We start from the raw sequence: 16,666 nt of genomic DNA on the forward strand, positions 1-16,666 counted from the left end.
TCGGGCGTATTAAATGCGGTTTTCCACTCATCCCCCTGCTTGATTCGCACCAAATTATACGCCCCACGGAGATCAATCTTAGAGAACCACTTGGCCCCCTTTATACGAGCAAACAAATCAGTAAGCAGTGGTAACGGATATTGATATTTAACCGTGATTTTATTCAAAAGTCAATAATCAATACACGGCCTCAAAGAGCCGTCTTTCTTAGACACAAAGAAAAAACCGGCTCCTAAGGGAGATGACGAAGGACGAATATGTCCCTTTTCCAAGGACTCCTTTATATATTCTCGCATAGCCGCGTGTTCAGGCACAGACAGATTAAATAAACGACCCTTAGGGTATTTACTACCCGGGATCAAGTCTATGGCACAATCGCACTCCCGGTGCGGAGGTAGTGAACCAACCTTGGGTTCTTCAAAAACGTCACGAAAGTCAGACAAGAATTCAGGAATCTCAGAGGGAATAGATGATGAAATGGAAACCAAAGGTACGTCCCCATGAGTTCCTTTACATCCCCAGCTTAACACAGACATAGCTCTCCAGTCGAGGACTGGGTTATGAGATTGCAGCCATGGCAATCCCAGCACCAAAACATCATGTAGATTATACAGCACCAGAAAGCGAATAACCTCCTGGTGATCCGGATTAACACGCATAGTCACTTGTGTCCAGTATTGTGGTTTATTACTAGCCAATGGGGTGGAGTCAATCCCTTTCAGAGGTATCGGAGCCTCCAATGGCTCCAAATCATACCCACAGCGTTTGGCAAAGGACCAATCCATAAGACTCAAAGCAGCGCCAGAGTCGACATAGGCGTCCGCGGTAATAGATGACAAAGAACAAATCAGGGTCACAGATAGAATAAACTTAGACTGTAAAGTGCTAATTGAAACAGACTTGTCAGGCTTCTTAGTACGCTTAAAGCATGCTGATATAACATGAGTTGAATCACCACAATAGAAGCACAACCCATTTTTTCGTCTAAAATTCTGCCGCTCGCTTCTGGACAGAATTCTATCACATTGCATATTTTCTGGCGTTTTCTCAGTAGACACCGCCAAATGGTGCACAGGTTTGCGCTCCCGCAGACGTCTATCGATCTGAATAGCCATCGTCATGGACTCATTCAGACTCGCAGGCACAGGGAACCCCACCATAACATCCTTAATGGCATCAGAGAGACCTTCTCTGAAAATCGCCGCCAGGGCGCACTCATTCCACTGAGTAAGCACAGACCATTTGCGGAATTTTTGGCAGTATATTTCAGCTTCATCTTGCCCCTGAGACAAGGACATCAAGGCCTTTTCCGCCTGAAGCTCTAAATGAGGTTCCTCATAAAGCAACCCCAAGGCCAGAAAAAACGCATCCACATTGAGCAACGCAGGATCCCCTGGTGCCAATGCAAAAGCCCAGTCCTGAGGGTCGCCCCGGAGCAAGGAAATTACAATCCTGACCTGCTGTGCAGGGTCTCCGGCAGAGCGAGACTTCAGGGACAAAAACAATTTGCAATTATTTTTAAAATTTTGAAAGTGAGATCTATTCCCCGAGAAGAATTCAGGCAAAGGAATTCTAGGCTCAGACATAGGTGCATGAACAACAAAATCTTGCAAATTTTGTACCTTTGTGGCGAGATTATTCAAACCTGTAGCTACACTCTGAAGATCCATTTGAAACAGGTGAACACAGAGCCATTCAAGGATTAGAAGGAGAGAAAGAGAGGAAGGCTGCAGTATAGGCAAATTAGCAAGTGATTCAATTAAGAGCACACTCAGAACTAGAGGAAAAAAAAAAAAAAAAAATTGTAGCAGACTTCTTTTTTCTCTCCTTTCTCAGCCAGTAATTTAACCCTTTTTTGGGCCGGTCAAACTGTCATGATTCTCAATGGCGAGAGAACATAGCCCAGCATATATGAGAACTAGCTCTTGGAAGATGGAAACTATACTGACCATGAACTAAACCTGCCGCACAACTAGAAGTGGCCGGGTAGCATGCCTACGTTTTTTATCCCTAGATGCCCAGCGCCAGCCGGAGAACTACCTAATCCTAGCAGAGGAAAAGACAGTCCTGGCTCACCTCTAGAGAAATTTTCCCAAAAGGCAGACAGAGGCCCCCACATATATTGGCGGTGATTTTAGATGAAATGACAAACGTAGTATGAAAATAGGTTTAGCAAAATCGAGGTCCGCTTACTAGATAGCATGAAGACAGAAAGGGCACTTTCATGGTCAGCAGAAAACCCTATCAAAACACCATCCAGAAATTACTTTAAGACTCTAGCATTAACTCATAACACCAGAGTGGCAATTTCCGCTCACAAGAGCTTTCCAGACACAGTAACGAAACAGCAGCTGTGAACAGGAACAAAATGCAAAAACACACAAGGACAAAAGTCCAACTTAGCTAGGAGTTGTCTAGTAGCAGGAACATGCACAGAAGGCTTCTGATTACATTGTTGACCGGCATGAAACTGACAGAGGAGCAAGGTTATATAGCGACTCCCACATCCTGATAGGAGCAGGTGAACAGAGGGGATGATGCACACAAGTACAATTCCACAAGTGGCCACCGGGGGAGCCCAGAATCCAATTTCACAACAGGATATGTACTGTGGGGACATCATACTGTGTGGGGGATTGTACTGTGGGGACCATCATACTGTGTGGGGGGGGGAATGTACTGTGGGGACATCCTACTGTGTGTGTGGGGGGAATGTACTGTTGCGACATCATACGGTGTGGGGGGAATGTACTGTGGGGACATCATACTGTGTGGGGATATGTACTGTGGGGACATTATACTGTGTGGGGGATTGTACTGTGGGGACCATCATACTGTGTGGGGGGAATGTACTGTGGGGACATCATACTGTGTGGGGATATGTACTGTGGGGACATCATACTGTGTGGGGATATGTACTGTGGGGACATCATACTGTGTGTGGGGGAATGTACTGTGGGGACATTATACTGTGTGTGGGGGGGAATGTACTGTGGAGACATCATACTGTGTGTGGGGGGGAATGTACTGTGGGGACATCACACTGTGTGGGGGAATGTACTGTGGAGACATAATGTGTGTGGGGGAATGTACTGTGGGGACATCATACTGCGTGTGGAGGGAATGTACTGCGGGGACATCATACTGTGTGTGGGGGGAATGTACTGTGGGGACATCATACTGTGTGTGGGGGAATGTACTGTGGGGACATCATACTGTGTGTGGGGGAATGTACTGTGGGGACATCATACTGTGTGTGGGGGAATGTACTGTGGGGACATCATACTGTGTGTGGGGGGGAATGGACTGTGGGGACATCACACTGTGTGGGGGAATGTACTGTGGAGACATAATGTGTGTGGAGGGAATGTACTGTGGGGACATCATACTGTGTGTGGGGGGAATGTACTGTGGGGACATCATACTGTGTGTGGGGGAATGTACTGTGGGGACATCATACTGTGTGTGGGGGGGAATGGACTGTGGGGACATCATACTGTGTGTGGGGGGAATGTACTGTGGGGACATCATACTGTGTGTGGGGGGAATGTACTGTGGGGACATCATACTGTGTGTGGGGGAATGTACTGTGGGGACATCATACTGTGTGTGGGGGGGAATGGACTGTGGGGACATCACACTGTGTGTGGGGGGAATGTACTGTGGGGACATCATACTGTGTGTGGGGGGGAATGTACTGTGGGGACATCATACTGTGTGTGGGGGGGAATGGACTGTGGGGACATCATTCTACCTGTTTTTAAACAATGTTTTACTTCAAAGAATCATCTGTGATCCCGTACTGTAATACCTGTATACTCTTTTTCTCTCCCCGCTGCCCAGGAGCTGTGGTATGATCAGACCATGCTCCTGTACGGTCAGACACGACCAATACACAGAACAGCATGGGTACATTATAAGATTATCTCGGCACAGGGACATTTTTTTTATCACATCCAATTGTGAAATTATTATTATTCAAATATCTAGTGATTAAAATGTTGATTCAAATTAATTTGCCCGAAAAGTCCTTGAAGTGATAAAAATTCAATATGAAATAATAATAATGAGCAGAATTAAGTTCAGGTGGCTGGTTTAGCCTTCACAATAGTCACAAGCCATTACGTAGTCCCTTGGGAAAATTAATTGCTCGCCCCTGCATTATGTTGTCGCACTGTGTCACAGAAAATATTAAAATCTCTGAAGCCCCTAGTGAGGGGGCATTCACCTCCCTCCTCTCACACAGAATTACAGCAGAAAAAAGGGCTTACAATTAGAGATGGGCGGACACCTAGATGTTCGGGTCCAGCGGGTTCAGCAGAACAGTCACAAAAAGTTCGGGTTTGGGTCCCAAAACAGTACCCGGACCTCATTCACTTGAATGGGGGACCCGAACATCCAGTGTTTGCCACGCTTTCATATGCGTGACTGCGCAGCAAACGCCGCTTCTGATCGGTGGTGAAATCGTCCCCGCTGGTCAGAGAGTCGTGGTTCCTATGCTGTCAAAAGACAGTGTGAGCACTCAGCTGTAATCGGAGGTATAAAGGTTACCTCCGGTCACTGGTGTCAACCGATGGGACTACTGCTCCCATCATCCGACACCTGCTGCTGCTAATAACAGTAAGAGCAGGAGAGGTTGATGGGAGTATTCATCAGCCGACACCTGCACTGTAAATAAATAATTTTAAAAAACTGTGTGGGTTCCCCTATATTTTTTGATAACCAACCGGGCAAAACTCACAGCTGGGGCTGCAACCCCCAGCTGTCAGCTTCACCAAGGCTGGTTATCAAGAATAGAGGGGTTCCCACACCTTATTTCCGTATTTTTAATTATTTAAATACATAATTCAAAAAACGGTCCCCTTATTTTTAACAACTAGTTTTGCTAAAGCAGACATCTGAGGGTTGGTATTATCATGCTGGTAAGGGGCCATGGATCTTGACCCCCAGCCTTAAAACAGCAGCCCAGAGCTGCCCAGAAAAGGCACATCTATTAGATGCCAATTCTGACACTGTGCTCGGCTCTTCCCACATACCCTGTGGTGGTGGCAAGTGGGGTTCATATTTGTGGGTTGATGTCACCTTTATATTGTCAAATAACATCAATCCCATGGCTTAGTAATGAAGAAGCATCTGTAAGACACCTATCCATTAATAATCATATAGTTATATGGTAAATAAAGGCACAGCCAGAATAAAGTCCTTTATTTGAAACTAAACAAAACACTTTATTTTTAAATAAAAAAAGTAAAAAGTTATACTCACCTAACGCCTAATTCCACTGAATCCCTCGCCTCTTGTAATAAAACAAAAATAAAAACACAACAATATCCCTCACCTGTCTGTCGTTCTGTCCTACGTTGTAATCCATGTCTGGAGGAGAAATAGTTTTCAGCCTTAACGGTGCCAAGATGCAAGGCTGAGAACCACTGGTGAATGAGCTGCTGCGAGCGCAGCCTCAGTGACTAGCGGTGACGTCATCGATGTTATCTCTGGTCACTGAGGCTCCGTTCCCAGCAGGGCTCAACTGCGGTGATCTCGGTGAGATCTCCGCTAGCACCATGAAAGTAAAACACGGTGCTAGCGGGGATCTCACCTAGTCACTGAGGCTGCGCTTGCAGCAGCTCATTCACCAGTGGTTCTCAGCCTGGACAGTTCCATCTTGGCACTGTCCAGGTTGAAAACTGTATATCCCCCAGATATGGATTACAGCGTGGGACACAACGACAGACAGGTGAGGGATATTATTGTTTTGTATATTGTTGTTTTTTTATTTTCGTTTATATTGCAGGAGACAAGGGCTTCAGTTGAATTAGGCATTGGGTGCGTATAACTGTGTTTGTTATTTGCAAATAAAAAAGTGTTTAATTTCAAATAAAGGACTTTATTCTGGCTGTGCCTTTATTTACCATATAACTATAGGATCAGTAATAGATAGGTTCTTATGGACACCTCTCCATTACTAAGCCATGGGCTTGATGTCACCTGACAATACAAAGGTGACATCAACCCCACAAATATGAACCCTACTTTCCACCGCTACAGGGGAAGAGCCAAGCACAGCGCCAGAATTGGTGCATCTAATAGATGTGCCTTTTCTGGGTGGCTGCGGGCTGCTATTTTTAGGCGGGGGGGCAATATCCATGTCCCCCTACCAGTCTGAGAATACCAGCCCCCAGCTGGCAGCTTTAGCAAGGCTGGTTGTCAAAAATGGGGACCCCCCATGCCGTTTTTTTTACATATTTTTTAAAATAATGTAAAAAAAACAGCGTGGGGACCCCTCTATTCTTGATAACCAGCCTTGCTGAAGCTGACAGCTGAGGGTTGCAGTCTGCAGCTGTGAGTTTTGCCTGGCTGGTTATCAAAAATAGGGGGAAGCCCACTCCGGTTTTTTTAATTATTTTACAGCGCAGGCGCCGGCTGATGAATACTCCCATCAGCAGCTCCTGCTCTCACTGTTATTAGAAGCAGCAGGTGTCAGATGATGGGACTGGTAGTCACATCAGCTGACACCAGTGACCGGAGATAAACTGTATACCTCCGATCACAGGTGAGCGCTCACGCTGTCTTTTGACAGTGTGGGAACTGCAGCTCACTGACCCGTGGGGATGATTTCACCGCCGATTAGAAGCGGTGTTTGCCGCGTTGCCATGCACATGACAGCATGACCAACACCCAGTGTTCGAGCAGCCGAACTGGAACAGTAACACGGACTTCCTGGTGATGTCGGTGTCCGTGCCTGTACAGTAGGTGTTCAGTACTGACGCCAAACTTTACTGTTCGTGTTCTCCCATCTCTACTTACAATCTACAAATCTCTTTTAGTAGTGGAATTACACAATTGACATAGAGGAAATTACGTATAGTCGTGAAGTGATAATCTCCCTTAGAACCAAAAGACCCCTGCAGTGCCGGGAGCATGTCTAGTCTGAGTAGACAAAGATACAGTGCCTTGCGAAAGTATTCAGCCCCCTGGAACTTTTCAACCTTTTCCCACATATCATGCTTCAAACATAAAGATACCAAATGTAAATTTTTGGTGAAGAATCAACAACAAGTGGAACACAATTGTGAAGTTGAGCGAAATTTATTGGTTATTTAAAATTTTTGTGGAAATTCAAAAACTGAAAAGTGGGGCGAGCAATATTATTCGGCCCCTTTACTTTCAGTGCAGAAGCTCATTGTGGATCTCTGAATGATCCAATGTTGTCCTAAATGCCTAATGATGATAAATATAATCCACCTGTGTGTAATCAATTCTCCGTATAAATGCACCTGCTCTGTGATAGTCTCAGGGTTCTGTGTGAAGCACAGAGAGCATCATGAAGACCAAGGAACACAACAGGCAGCTCCGTGATACTGTTGTGGAGAAGTTTAAAGGCGGATTTGGATGCAAAATGATTTCCAAAACTTTAAACATCCCAAGGAGCACTGTGCAAGCGATCATATTGAAATGGAAGGAGTATCATACCACTGCAAATCTACCAAGACCCATCCGTCCCTCTAAACTTTCATCTCAGACAAGGAGAAGACTGATCAGAGATGCAGCCAAGAGGCCCATGATTACTCTGGATGAACTGCAGAGATCTACAGCTGAGGTGGGACAGTCTGTCCATAGGACAACAATCAGTCGTACACTGCACAAATCTGGCCTTTATGGAAGAGTGGCAAGAAGAAAGCCATTTCTCACAGATATCCATAAAAAGTGTTGTTTAACGTGTGCAACAAGCCACCTGGGAGACACCAAACATGTGGAAGAAGGTGCTCTGGTCAGATGAAACCAAAATCAAACTTTTTGGCAACAATGCCAAAGGATATGTTTGGCATAAAGGCAGCACAGCTCATCACCCTGAACACACCATCCCCACTGTCAAACATGGTGGTGGCAGCATCATGGTTTGGGCCTGCTTTTCTTCAGCAGGGACAGGGATGATGGTTAAAATTGATGGGAAGATGGATGGAGCCAAATACAGGACCATTCTTGAAGAAAACCTGTTGAATTCTGCAAAAGACCTGAGACCGGGACGGAGATTTGTCTTCCAACAAGACAATGATCCCAAACATAAAGCAAAATCTACAATGGAATGGTTCACAAATAAACGTATCCAGGTGTTAGAATGGCCAAGTCAGAGTCCAGACCTCAATCCAATCGAGAATCTGTGGAAAGAGCTGAAAACTGCTGTTCACAAACGATCTCCATCCAACCTCACTGAGCTCGAGCTGTTTGCCAAGGAAGAATGGGCGAGAATTTCAGTCTCTCGATGTACAAAACTGATAGAGACAAACCCCAAGCGACTTGTAATCGCAGCAAAAGGGGCGCAACAAAGTATTAAGTTACAGGGGCCAAATAATATTGCACCCCCCACTTTTCAGTTTTTGATTTTCCACAGAAATGTAAAATAACCAATAAATTTTGTTCAGCTTCACAATTGTGTTCCACTTGTTGTTGATTCTTCACCAAAAATTTACATTTGGTATCTTTATGTTTGAAGCACGATATGTGGGAAAAGGTTGAAAGTTCCAGGGGGCCAAATACTTTCGCAAGGCACTGTATATAGATTGGACAGGTAATTTAAAGGTACCTTCACACTAAGCGACTTTGCAGCGAGAACGACGACGATCCATGACGTTGCAGCGTCCTGGATAGCGATCTCGTTGTGTTTGACACGCGGCAGCGATCTGGATCCCGCTGTGATATCGCTGGTCGGAGCAGAAAGTCCAGAACTTTATTTTGTCGCTGATCACCCACTGTCATCGCTGGATCGGCGTGTGTGACACCAATCCAGCGATGTGTTCACTTGTAACCAGGGTAAATATCGGGTTACTAAGTGCAGGGCCGCGCTTAGTAACCCGATATTTACCCTGGTTACCATTGTAAAAGTTAAAAAAAAAAAACAACACATTACATACTCACATTCTGATGTCTGTCACGTCCCCCGGCGTCCTCAGGGTTACTCGCTGCTGCCGAGAGCTTCCTGCACTGACTGTGTCAGCGCCGGCCGTAAAGCAGAGCGTCACCGCTGTTACTGCCAGCGCCGCTGACACATTCAGTGCAGGAAGCTCTGAGCAGCAGCGAGTAACCCTGAGGACGCCGGGGGACGTGACAGACATCAGAAGGTGAGTATGTAGTGTTTTTTTTTACATTTACAATGGTAACCAGGGTAAATATCGGGTTACTAAGCGCGGCCCTGCACTTAGTAACCCGATGTTTACCCTGGTTACCCGGGTGCTGCAGGGGGACTTCGGCATCGTTGAAGACAGTTTCCCCTGATCGTTGGTCGCTGGAGAGAGCGGTCTGTGTGACAGCTCCCCAGCGACCACACAACGACTAAACAGCGATCACGGCCAGGTCGTATCGCTGCTCGTGATCGTTAGTAAGTCGTTTAGTGTAACGGTACCTTAAGGCAGGAAAGGCCTTTTCAGAGGGCTGGATATTACACACGTGGTTAATATTGCTGGTCCCCCTCGTTTAAAGACAGAAAAACCCACAATGGTCACAGAAATAACTTGAATCTGACAAAAGTATTAATAAATAAAAGATCTATGAAAATGAACAAGTGTAAGTCAGACATTGCTTTTCAACCATGCTTGCACACAATAAAATAAATAAATAAAACTCCTTGACCCCAGATTTATGCCTCTGAAAGAATGTTATGAAATTTGGAGTTCATATAAATTTGATAGTGATGGGACATACATTTTCAGCTTCAGGACGAATCGAGGAAGAAGATGCGTATTGTTTCCTCGCTGTAACCCTAAAGTCACAAGTCAATAGTGGGCAGATAACTGACAACAGCCATGTCATGTTTGATCTCTGGGGAAAGGTAAAATCCAGATAAAATATGGCAGTGATCTCGAACTTCTGCGATCATCAGGAGCGAAGAGATGGCATAAGTGGGGAATTTCATAAAATCCTAAAGGGCTGAGAACATCCCACAAACCGGCCCACGTGAGGTCATCAGGGGGGCTGTGTGGGTATAAAGGGAAGGTTAAAGGGGCAAGACACATTATGATCTACGTTCAATGGTGAAGAAGATATATATCAGCGTATGCATGATTTCCATTCACTGAATGTCTCCAAGCGAAGTGCTCTCCTTCGTAGGTAGTTTCTTTTGTTTTATCCTTTTATTTTCTGTAATTGTATATGCTGCATTGTTTTGTCCCCTTTGTAAGATGTTTTGTTAAATTTTTTATTTTTATGAACACTACCTATCATTTTGGATTAATTATAAAATATAATACTTTTGCTCCTTTTGTTCTGTAACCCGTGCCCCAAAGCCATTCACTACCAGAACCAGGCCTCCAGTCAGCCTGTATAAAACACGATTGGTGGTGGCGGCGAGTAGTCTGGGGTTATCGTGGAGTTCGCAGTGACTGTATTGGGGGCTGTATGTATATATAATCTATTCCATGCATTGGAATCAGAGGTGTATATACCATACGTTATTTCCCACAACCGGCCTATTAGTGGAAATAACTGTGGCCTCGTCCGTTGATCATCAGTCCTGTAATTGTGCAGATGATGGGGGCAGCAGAGAGCTGTTCGCTCCAAAGATAACAGTGGTCGGATTGGTGCAGCCTCCCAGGCTGCGATCTTTGACACACTGTGTGCGCTGCATTCTATTGTTGCACTGTTATATTGTTGCACTGTGTTGCCTTCTTACACTATGATATATTGCCTTGTTACACTATGTGGCATTTTATTGCATTGTGTTATGTTGTTGTATTGAGATACATTGTTGCACTGTGTTGGTTGATGCACTGTTATGTTGTTGCACTGTGTTGCATTACATTGTCACATTAAGTTATGTTGTATTACGTTGTTTCGCTGTGTTGCACTGTTGTTGTGTTTTTGCACTATGTTGCGTTGTTGCACTGTTACGTTGACGCACTGTTATGTTGTTGCGCTGTGTTGCCTTACATTACATTGAGTTATGCTGTGTTGTTGCACTGTGCATTGCTGTACTGTTACGTTGTTGCACTGCATTGTTACTTTGTTGCACTGTGTTGCTGCACTATGTTTGATTGTTGCACTGTGTTGGGTTACGTTGTTGCACTGTGTTGTTACATTGTTGCTGCACTGTGCACTGTGTTGTTACATTATTGCACTGTGGTGGGTTGTTGCACTGTTACATTGTTTGCACTGTGAGTTACGTTATTGCACTGTGTTGTTACATTGTTGTGCTGTGTTGCGTTGCTGCACTGTTACATTGTTGCATTGCTGCACTGTGTTGTTACATGGTTGCTGTGTTGTTACATTGTTGCTGCAGTGTTACGTGGCTGCACTGTTACATTGTTTCACTGTGGTGTTACATTCTTGTGCTGTGTTGGTACATTGTTGCACTGTGTTGTTACATTGTTTCTGTGTTGCAGTGTTGCTCTGTGTTGTTACATTGTTGCTCTGTGTTGTTACATGGTTGCTCTGTGTTACATAGTTGCAATGTGTTGTTACATGTTTGCTCTGTGTTGTTACATGGTTGCTCTGTGTTGTTACATGGTTGCTCTGTGTTACATAGTTGCACTGTGTTGTTACATGGTTGCTCTGTGTTGTTACATGGTTGCTCTGTGTTGTTACATGGTTGCTCTGTGTTGTTACATGGTTGCTCTTCGTTGTTACATTGTTGCACTGTGTGGTTACATTGTTGCTCTGTGTTGCCTTGCTCTTGTTACGTCACTCACTTCTGACACTTGTTGTCCCCACTTCCCTTGTACCCCGGGATGCAGGCGCAGGACGCCCCAGTCTTTGCAGCCAGCTTGCAGTACGCCCCTTCTGTCTCATAACATTTCGGGTCACAATCTGAAATACAGGGCAGCGGACGTCACTGGCACAGACAATGGCACAGCTGACATCACTGGCACAGCGGACATCACTGGCACAGACAGCGAATACCACTGGCACAGACAGTGGCACAGCGGACATCACTGGCACAGACAGCAGCACAGCGGACATCACTGGCACAGACAGCGGACATCACTGGCACAGACAGCGGCCATCACTGGCACAGACAGCAGCACAGCGGCCATCAATGGCACAGACAGCGGCACAGCGGACATCACTGGCACAGACAGCGGCACAGCGGACATCACTGGCACAGACAGCGGACATCACTGGCACAGACAGCAGCACAGCGGCCATCACTGGCACAGACAGCGGCACGGCGGACATCACTGGCACAGATAGCGGCACAGCGGACATCACTGGCACAGACAGCGGCACGGCGGACATCACTGGCACAGACAGCGGACATCACTGGCAGAGACAGCGTCACAGCGGACATCACTGGCAGAGACAGCGTCACAGCGGACATCACTGGCAGAGACAGCGACACGGCGGACATCACTGACACAGACAGTGGCACAGCGGACGTCACTGGCACAGACAGCAGCACAGCGGCAATTCCCTCATCAGTGTCCACATGGCTGGAAATGGTGACCTCTTCTGTGGGAATATGAGGCCTCACCTCGGCAGCTCGTCACTTCAGGTGCTGCGGAGCTGGAGAATTTCCCTTCCTTACAGGTGCAGGAGGCGCCCTGCCCGTCCGGAGTCGCCTCACAGTCAGTCGTTTCTGCATCACAGAAGAATCCGTCACAGATGCTGTGTCCTGCAAGAGAGTCAGTGGTTACTACACAATCTGCAGCGAACTTTTCTGTCCACACAAAGCAAAAACCTGACTGGCATATCCAAATCAGAAAACTGGTGCGTACAGGCACCAACTAGGAACAGCCGCCTCCATATACAGCCGCCTCCATATAAAGCCGCGCTCTGTAACTGTAACACAGGAAATACGGATCACATTATTGCTCTGGATCATAAGGAAAGATGGAGACACTCGGCTCATATTCGGCCATTTCCTGCCGCTCAGCCCCTGTACACACCACTTGTCTGATTTGGAAGTGCCAGTCATTTCTTTGCTATTTGTATATCTGCCCCCTGACCTCCGCCCGTCTTTATTGCAGCAGGATCCTTCTGACCCAGAGATTCAGGCTTCAGCCTCACGCCGGTTTCGCACATCCTGATATTTCCGGTACCGGAGATGTCTGTGTGTGATACTTGTGGCAGCCATGTGCCGCATCATTACCACACGCACCGGCGCCTGGGAAGCAGCGGTACAGGTATTGCTGTTCCCTAGCGTCAAGTGCTGAACATGACTCTCATCATTCTCCCCTGCTCTGCCGGCGATCAGCGCGAGCAGTGGAGAATGATGAGTTGTATTCAGGTGATAACAGAGACTCCCATCAGCCTACCCCTGCTGCCGCTAATAAGTCAGAGCAGGAGTGGATGATGGGAGTAACCAGCCAGGCAATGCTCACAGCTGGGGGCTGCAACCCTCAGCTGTCAGCTTCAGCAAGGCTGGTCATCAAGAATAGAGGGGTCCCCACGCCATATTTTTTAATTATTAAAAAAATTATTTAATTAACCCTTTTATTCTTGATAACCAGCCTTGCTGACGGCAGAGGGCTGCAGCCCCAAGTTGTCAGTTTTGCATAGTTGGTTATAAAAATTACAGGAGAACCCATGCTGTTTTCTTAATTTATTTATAGCGCAGTCTGCAGGTGATGAGTACTCCCATCAGCCGCCGCCTGCTGTCACCGTTGTCAGGTGATGAATACTCCCATCAGCCACCGCCTGCTGTCACGGTTGTCAGATGATGAATACTCCCATCAGCCGCCTGCTGTCACCGTTATCAGGTGATGAATACTCCCATCAGCCGCCTGCTGTCACCGTTATCAGGTGATGAATACTCCCATCAGCCGCCTGCTGTCACCATTATCAGGTGATGAATACTCCCATCAGCCGCCTGCTGTCACCGTTATCAGGTGATGAATACTCCCATCAGCCACCTGCTGTCACCGTTATCAGGTGATGAATACTCCCATCAGCCGCCTGCTGTCACCATTATCAGGTGATGAATACTCCCATCAGCCGCCGCCTGCTGTCACCGTTATCAGGTGATGAATACTCCCATCAGCCGCCGCCTGCTGTCCCATCAGCCGCCGCCTGCTGCCACCATTGCCAGGTGATGAATACTCCCATCAGCCGCCGCTTGCTGTCACCGTTACCAGGTGATGAATACTCCCATCAGCCGCCACCTGCTGTTACCTATCAGGTGGATACAGCTCTCTTCATTCTCCTCTGCTCACGCTAATGGCCGGCAGAGCAGGGGAGGATGAGGAGTGTTCAGCACCCTGCGATGGGGAACAGCGCTTACTGTAATGCTTCTTCCCCGGCGCCGGTGCGTATCACACACATCCCAGTGTGTCATCCATGTACACGTGTGCGGGATATTGTGCGGCCAGTAAAAAAACGGACATGTCAGCGTATTTTGACCATGTACACACGGCCGATGGAAACACGGATATGTGCACAGAATGTGTCTAGGTGTCAGTGTCTCTGATTCGTGTGAAATCCGTCACCACAAGTCCCAGAGACACTGACGTGTGACAGACGCCTAAGAGCCGTATTCACACCAGACACCAGATTCCCAGCAGATCGGAGATCGCCTTGTCATTGGCTGCAAGAATTGGCCAAATTATGTGCTAAGTCTGAATCTCTGGGTCGGAAGGATCCTGCTGCAATTAAGACGGGCGGAGGTCAGGGGGCAAAGGTCAGGGGGCGGATATACAAATAGCAAAAAACTGACTGGCACTTCCAAATCAGACAACTGGTGTGTACAGGGGCTGAGCGGCAGGAAATGGCCGAATATGAGCCAAGTGTCTCCATCTTTCCTCATGATCCAGAGCAGTAATGTGATTGATAGTTCCTGTGTTACAGTTACAGAGCGCGGCTTTATCTGTCTGCTCTTTCTGTCACACAGTCCAAGGAGCAATTCCTGTGCCAAGACGTGTCCAGAACACGGAACATGTTACACCACCTGACTGCTACATGTCTTATCCTCCAGTCACCTCCAGAGCTGCACTCACTATTCTGCTGTTACATCGTGTCTTATCCTCCAGTCACCTCCAGAGCTGCACTCACTATTCTGCTGTTACATCGTGTCTCATGCTTCAGTCACCTCCAGAGCTGCACTCACTATTCTGCTGTTACATCGTGTCTTATCCTCCAGTCACCTCCAGAGCTGCACTCACTATTCTGCTGTTACATCGTGTCTCATGCTTCAGTCACCTCCAGAGCTGCACTATTTATGACTTTATATAACGGCCGTCATCTGGATCTGCAGCCATGGCGACGTGATGCTGATCGCTCCGTGGGGGGATGGATCCTGTGCGGCCTCGATCGGTCACCAGGGTCTTCTCCGCTGATGTCTGATAGTTTCAGCCATCGGTTGCTGCTCTTCCTCTTTGCCTCGTTCCTTCCGTTCTTCCGGCCATGATGTCCTTCTCCAGTGATGGCTCTCCGTATGACGTGTCTACAGGTCGTGGCTCGGTGGTCCTTCCTTCCAGTCACGTCTTCTTCTTGCCATCCATGGCATTCATAACGTCCTTCTCCTCCACATTTCCAAGGCGTTGATTCATCTTCTGTTTGGTTTCTTTATCGTCCAGGTTTCCCGTCAGTATGTTACCACAGAGAAGACCGGACTATGGACGAGCCGTGTGTCTCTTCACCAGTGATATGTTCCTCGATTTCAGGACCTTCCCCACAGACTTCATTGCTTATGATATCGTGATAATTGTGAGTGCAGCTCTGGATGTGACTGGAAGACGGGCGATGATTGTACTGGTATTCAGCAGGCAGTGCTTGGGGTCGGGATGCTGCACTGTATACGGGCGCTCACTGGTATAGGTGAAGGCTTCGCTGGGGACCTCTAGGGCCTGGTGCACTTTGTCCGCAGTCACCGTGCCTTTCAGGAACATGTTAATGACTTTGGCGATGACGTTTCCTGGGGTCCGTCCGCTTCTGGGCTGAGATTTGTAAGAAGCTGCCCTGAAAGAAGTACAGATATTATTTATTATTATTTATTTATATAGCACCATTGATTCCATGGTGCTGTACATGAGAAAGGGGTTACATACAGGGTTATAGATATCATTTACAGTAAACAGGTTTACAGTGACACACTGGTACAGAGCGGAGAGGACCCTGTCCTTGCGGACTTACATTCTATGGGATAGTGGGGAAGAGACAGAACGTAGGGGTGAGGCGGCGGCGGCTCTGGCAGTGATGAGGCGGCGGCTCGGTTATTGTAGGCTGTAGGCTTTCCTGAAGAGATGGGTTTTCAGGTTCCGTCTGAAGGATCCGAGGGTGGTGGATAGTCGGACGTGTTGAGGCATGGAATTCCAGAGGATGGGGGATATTCGGGAGAAATCTTGGAGGCGATTGTGTGAGGAACGAATAAGATAAACGTGATAATGGTGGGCGTCAGAGACCGCTGAGGGGTAACTAGGGTGTCATAGACCGCAGAGGGGTAACTAGGGCATCGGAGACCATAGAGGGGTAACTAGGGTGTCATAGACTGCAGAGGGGTAACTAGGGCATCGGAGACCATAGAGAGGTAACTAGGGTGTCATAGACTGCAAAGGGGTAACTAGGGTGTCGGAGACTGTAGAGGGGTAACTAGGGTGTCGGAGACTGTAGAGGGGTAACTAGGGGGCATGTTTCCTCCTTCACAAAATGGCAGGCGGTGTATTCCTTCATGATGCCGGGTAGTCAGGCGCTGACGTCTGTGGGGGCAGATGTTTGGATGTTGTCTGTGTATGGGGGGTACAGG

At 47.3% G+C, this 16,666-nt stretch overlaps 1 protein-coding gene across 2 annotated transcripts in view; it reads right to left on the reverse strand.

The window, feature by feature from the left end:
- The window catches only part of MUC13 (mucin 13, cell surface associated), a 60,518-nt gene that overhangs the window by 13,860 nt on the left and 29,992 nt on the right, over positions 1–16,666 (reverse strand). Inside the window, exons 7-9 of one of the 2 annotated variants that reach the window (XM_077273337.1) lie at positions 15,734–15,882; positions 12,461–12,601; positions 11,679–11,796 (exon numbers count right to left, since the gene is read on the reverse strand). In XM_077273337.1, coding sequence (XP_077129452.1) covers positions 11,679–11,796; positions 12,461–12,601; positions 15,734–15,882 — 408 coding nt within the window. Of the gene's footprint in view, positions 1–11,678; positions 11,797–12,460; positions 12,602–15,733; positions 15,892–16,666 lie in introns of both variants that reach the window. The other variant, XM_077273336.1, reaches the window with a different exon arrangement.

The sequence above is a fragment of the Ranitomeya variabilis genome, chromosome 7 (genome assembly GCF_051348905.1).
Source record: "Ranitomeya variabilis isolate aRanVar5 chromosome 7, aRanVar5.hap1, whole genome shotgun sequence".
NCBI classification, from domain to species: domain Eukaryota; kingdom Metazoa; phylum Chordata; class Amphibia; order Anura; family Dendrobatidae; genus Ranitomeya; species Ranitomeya variabilis.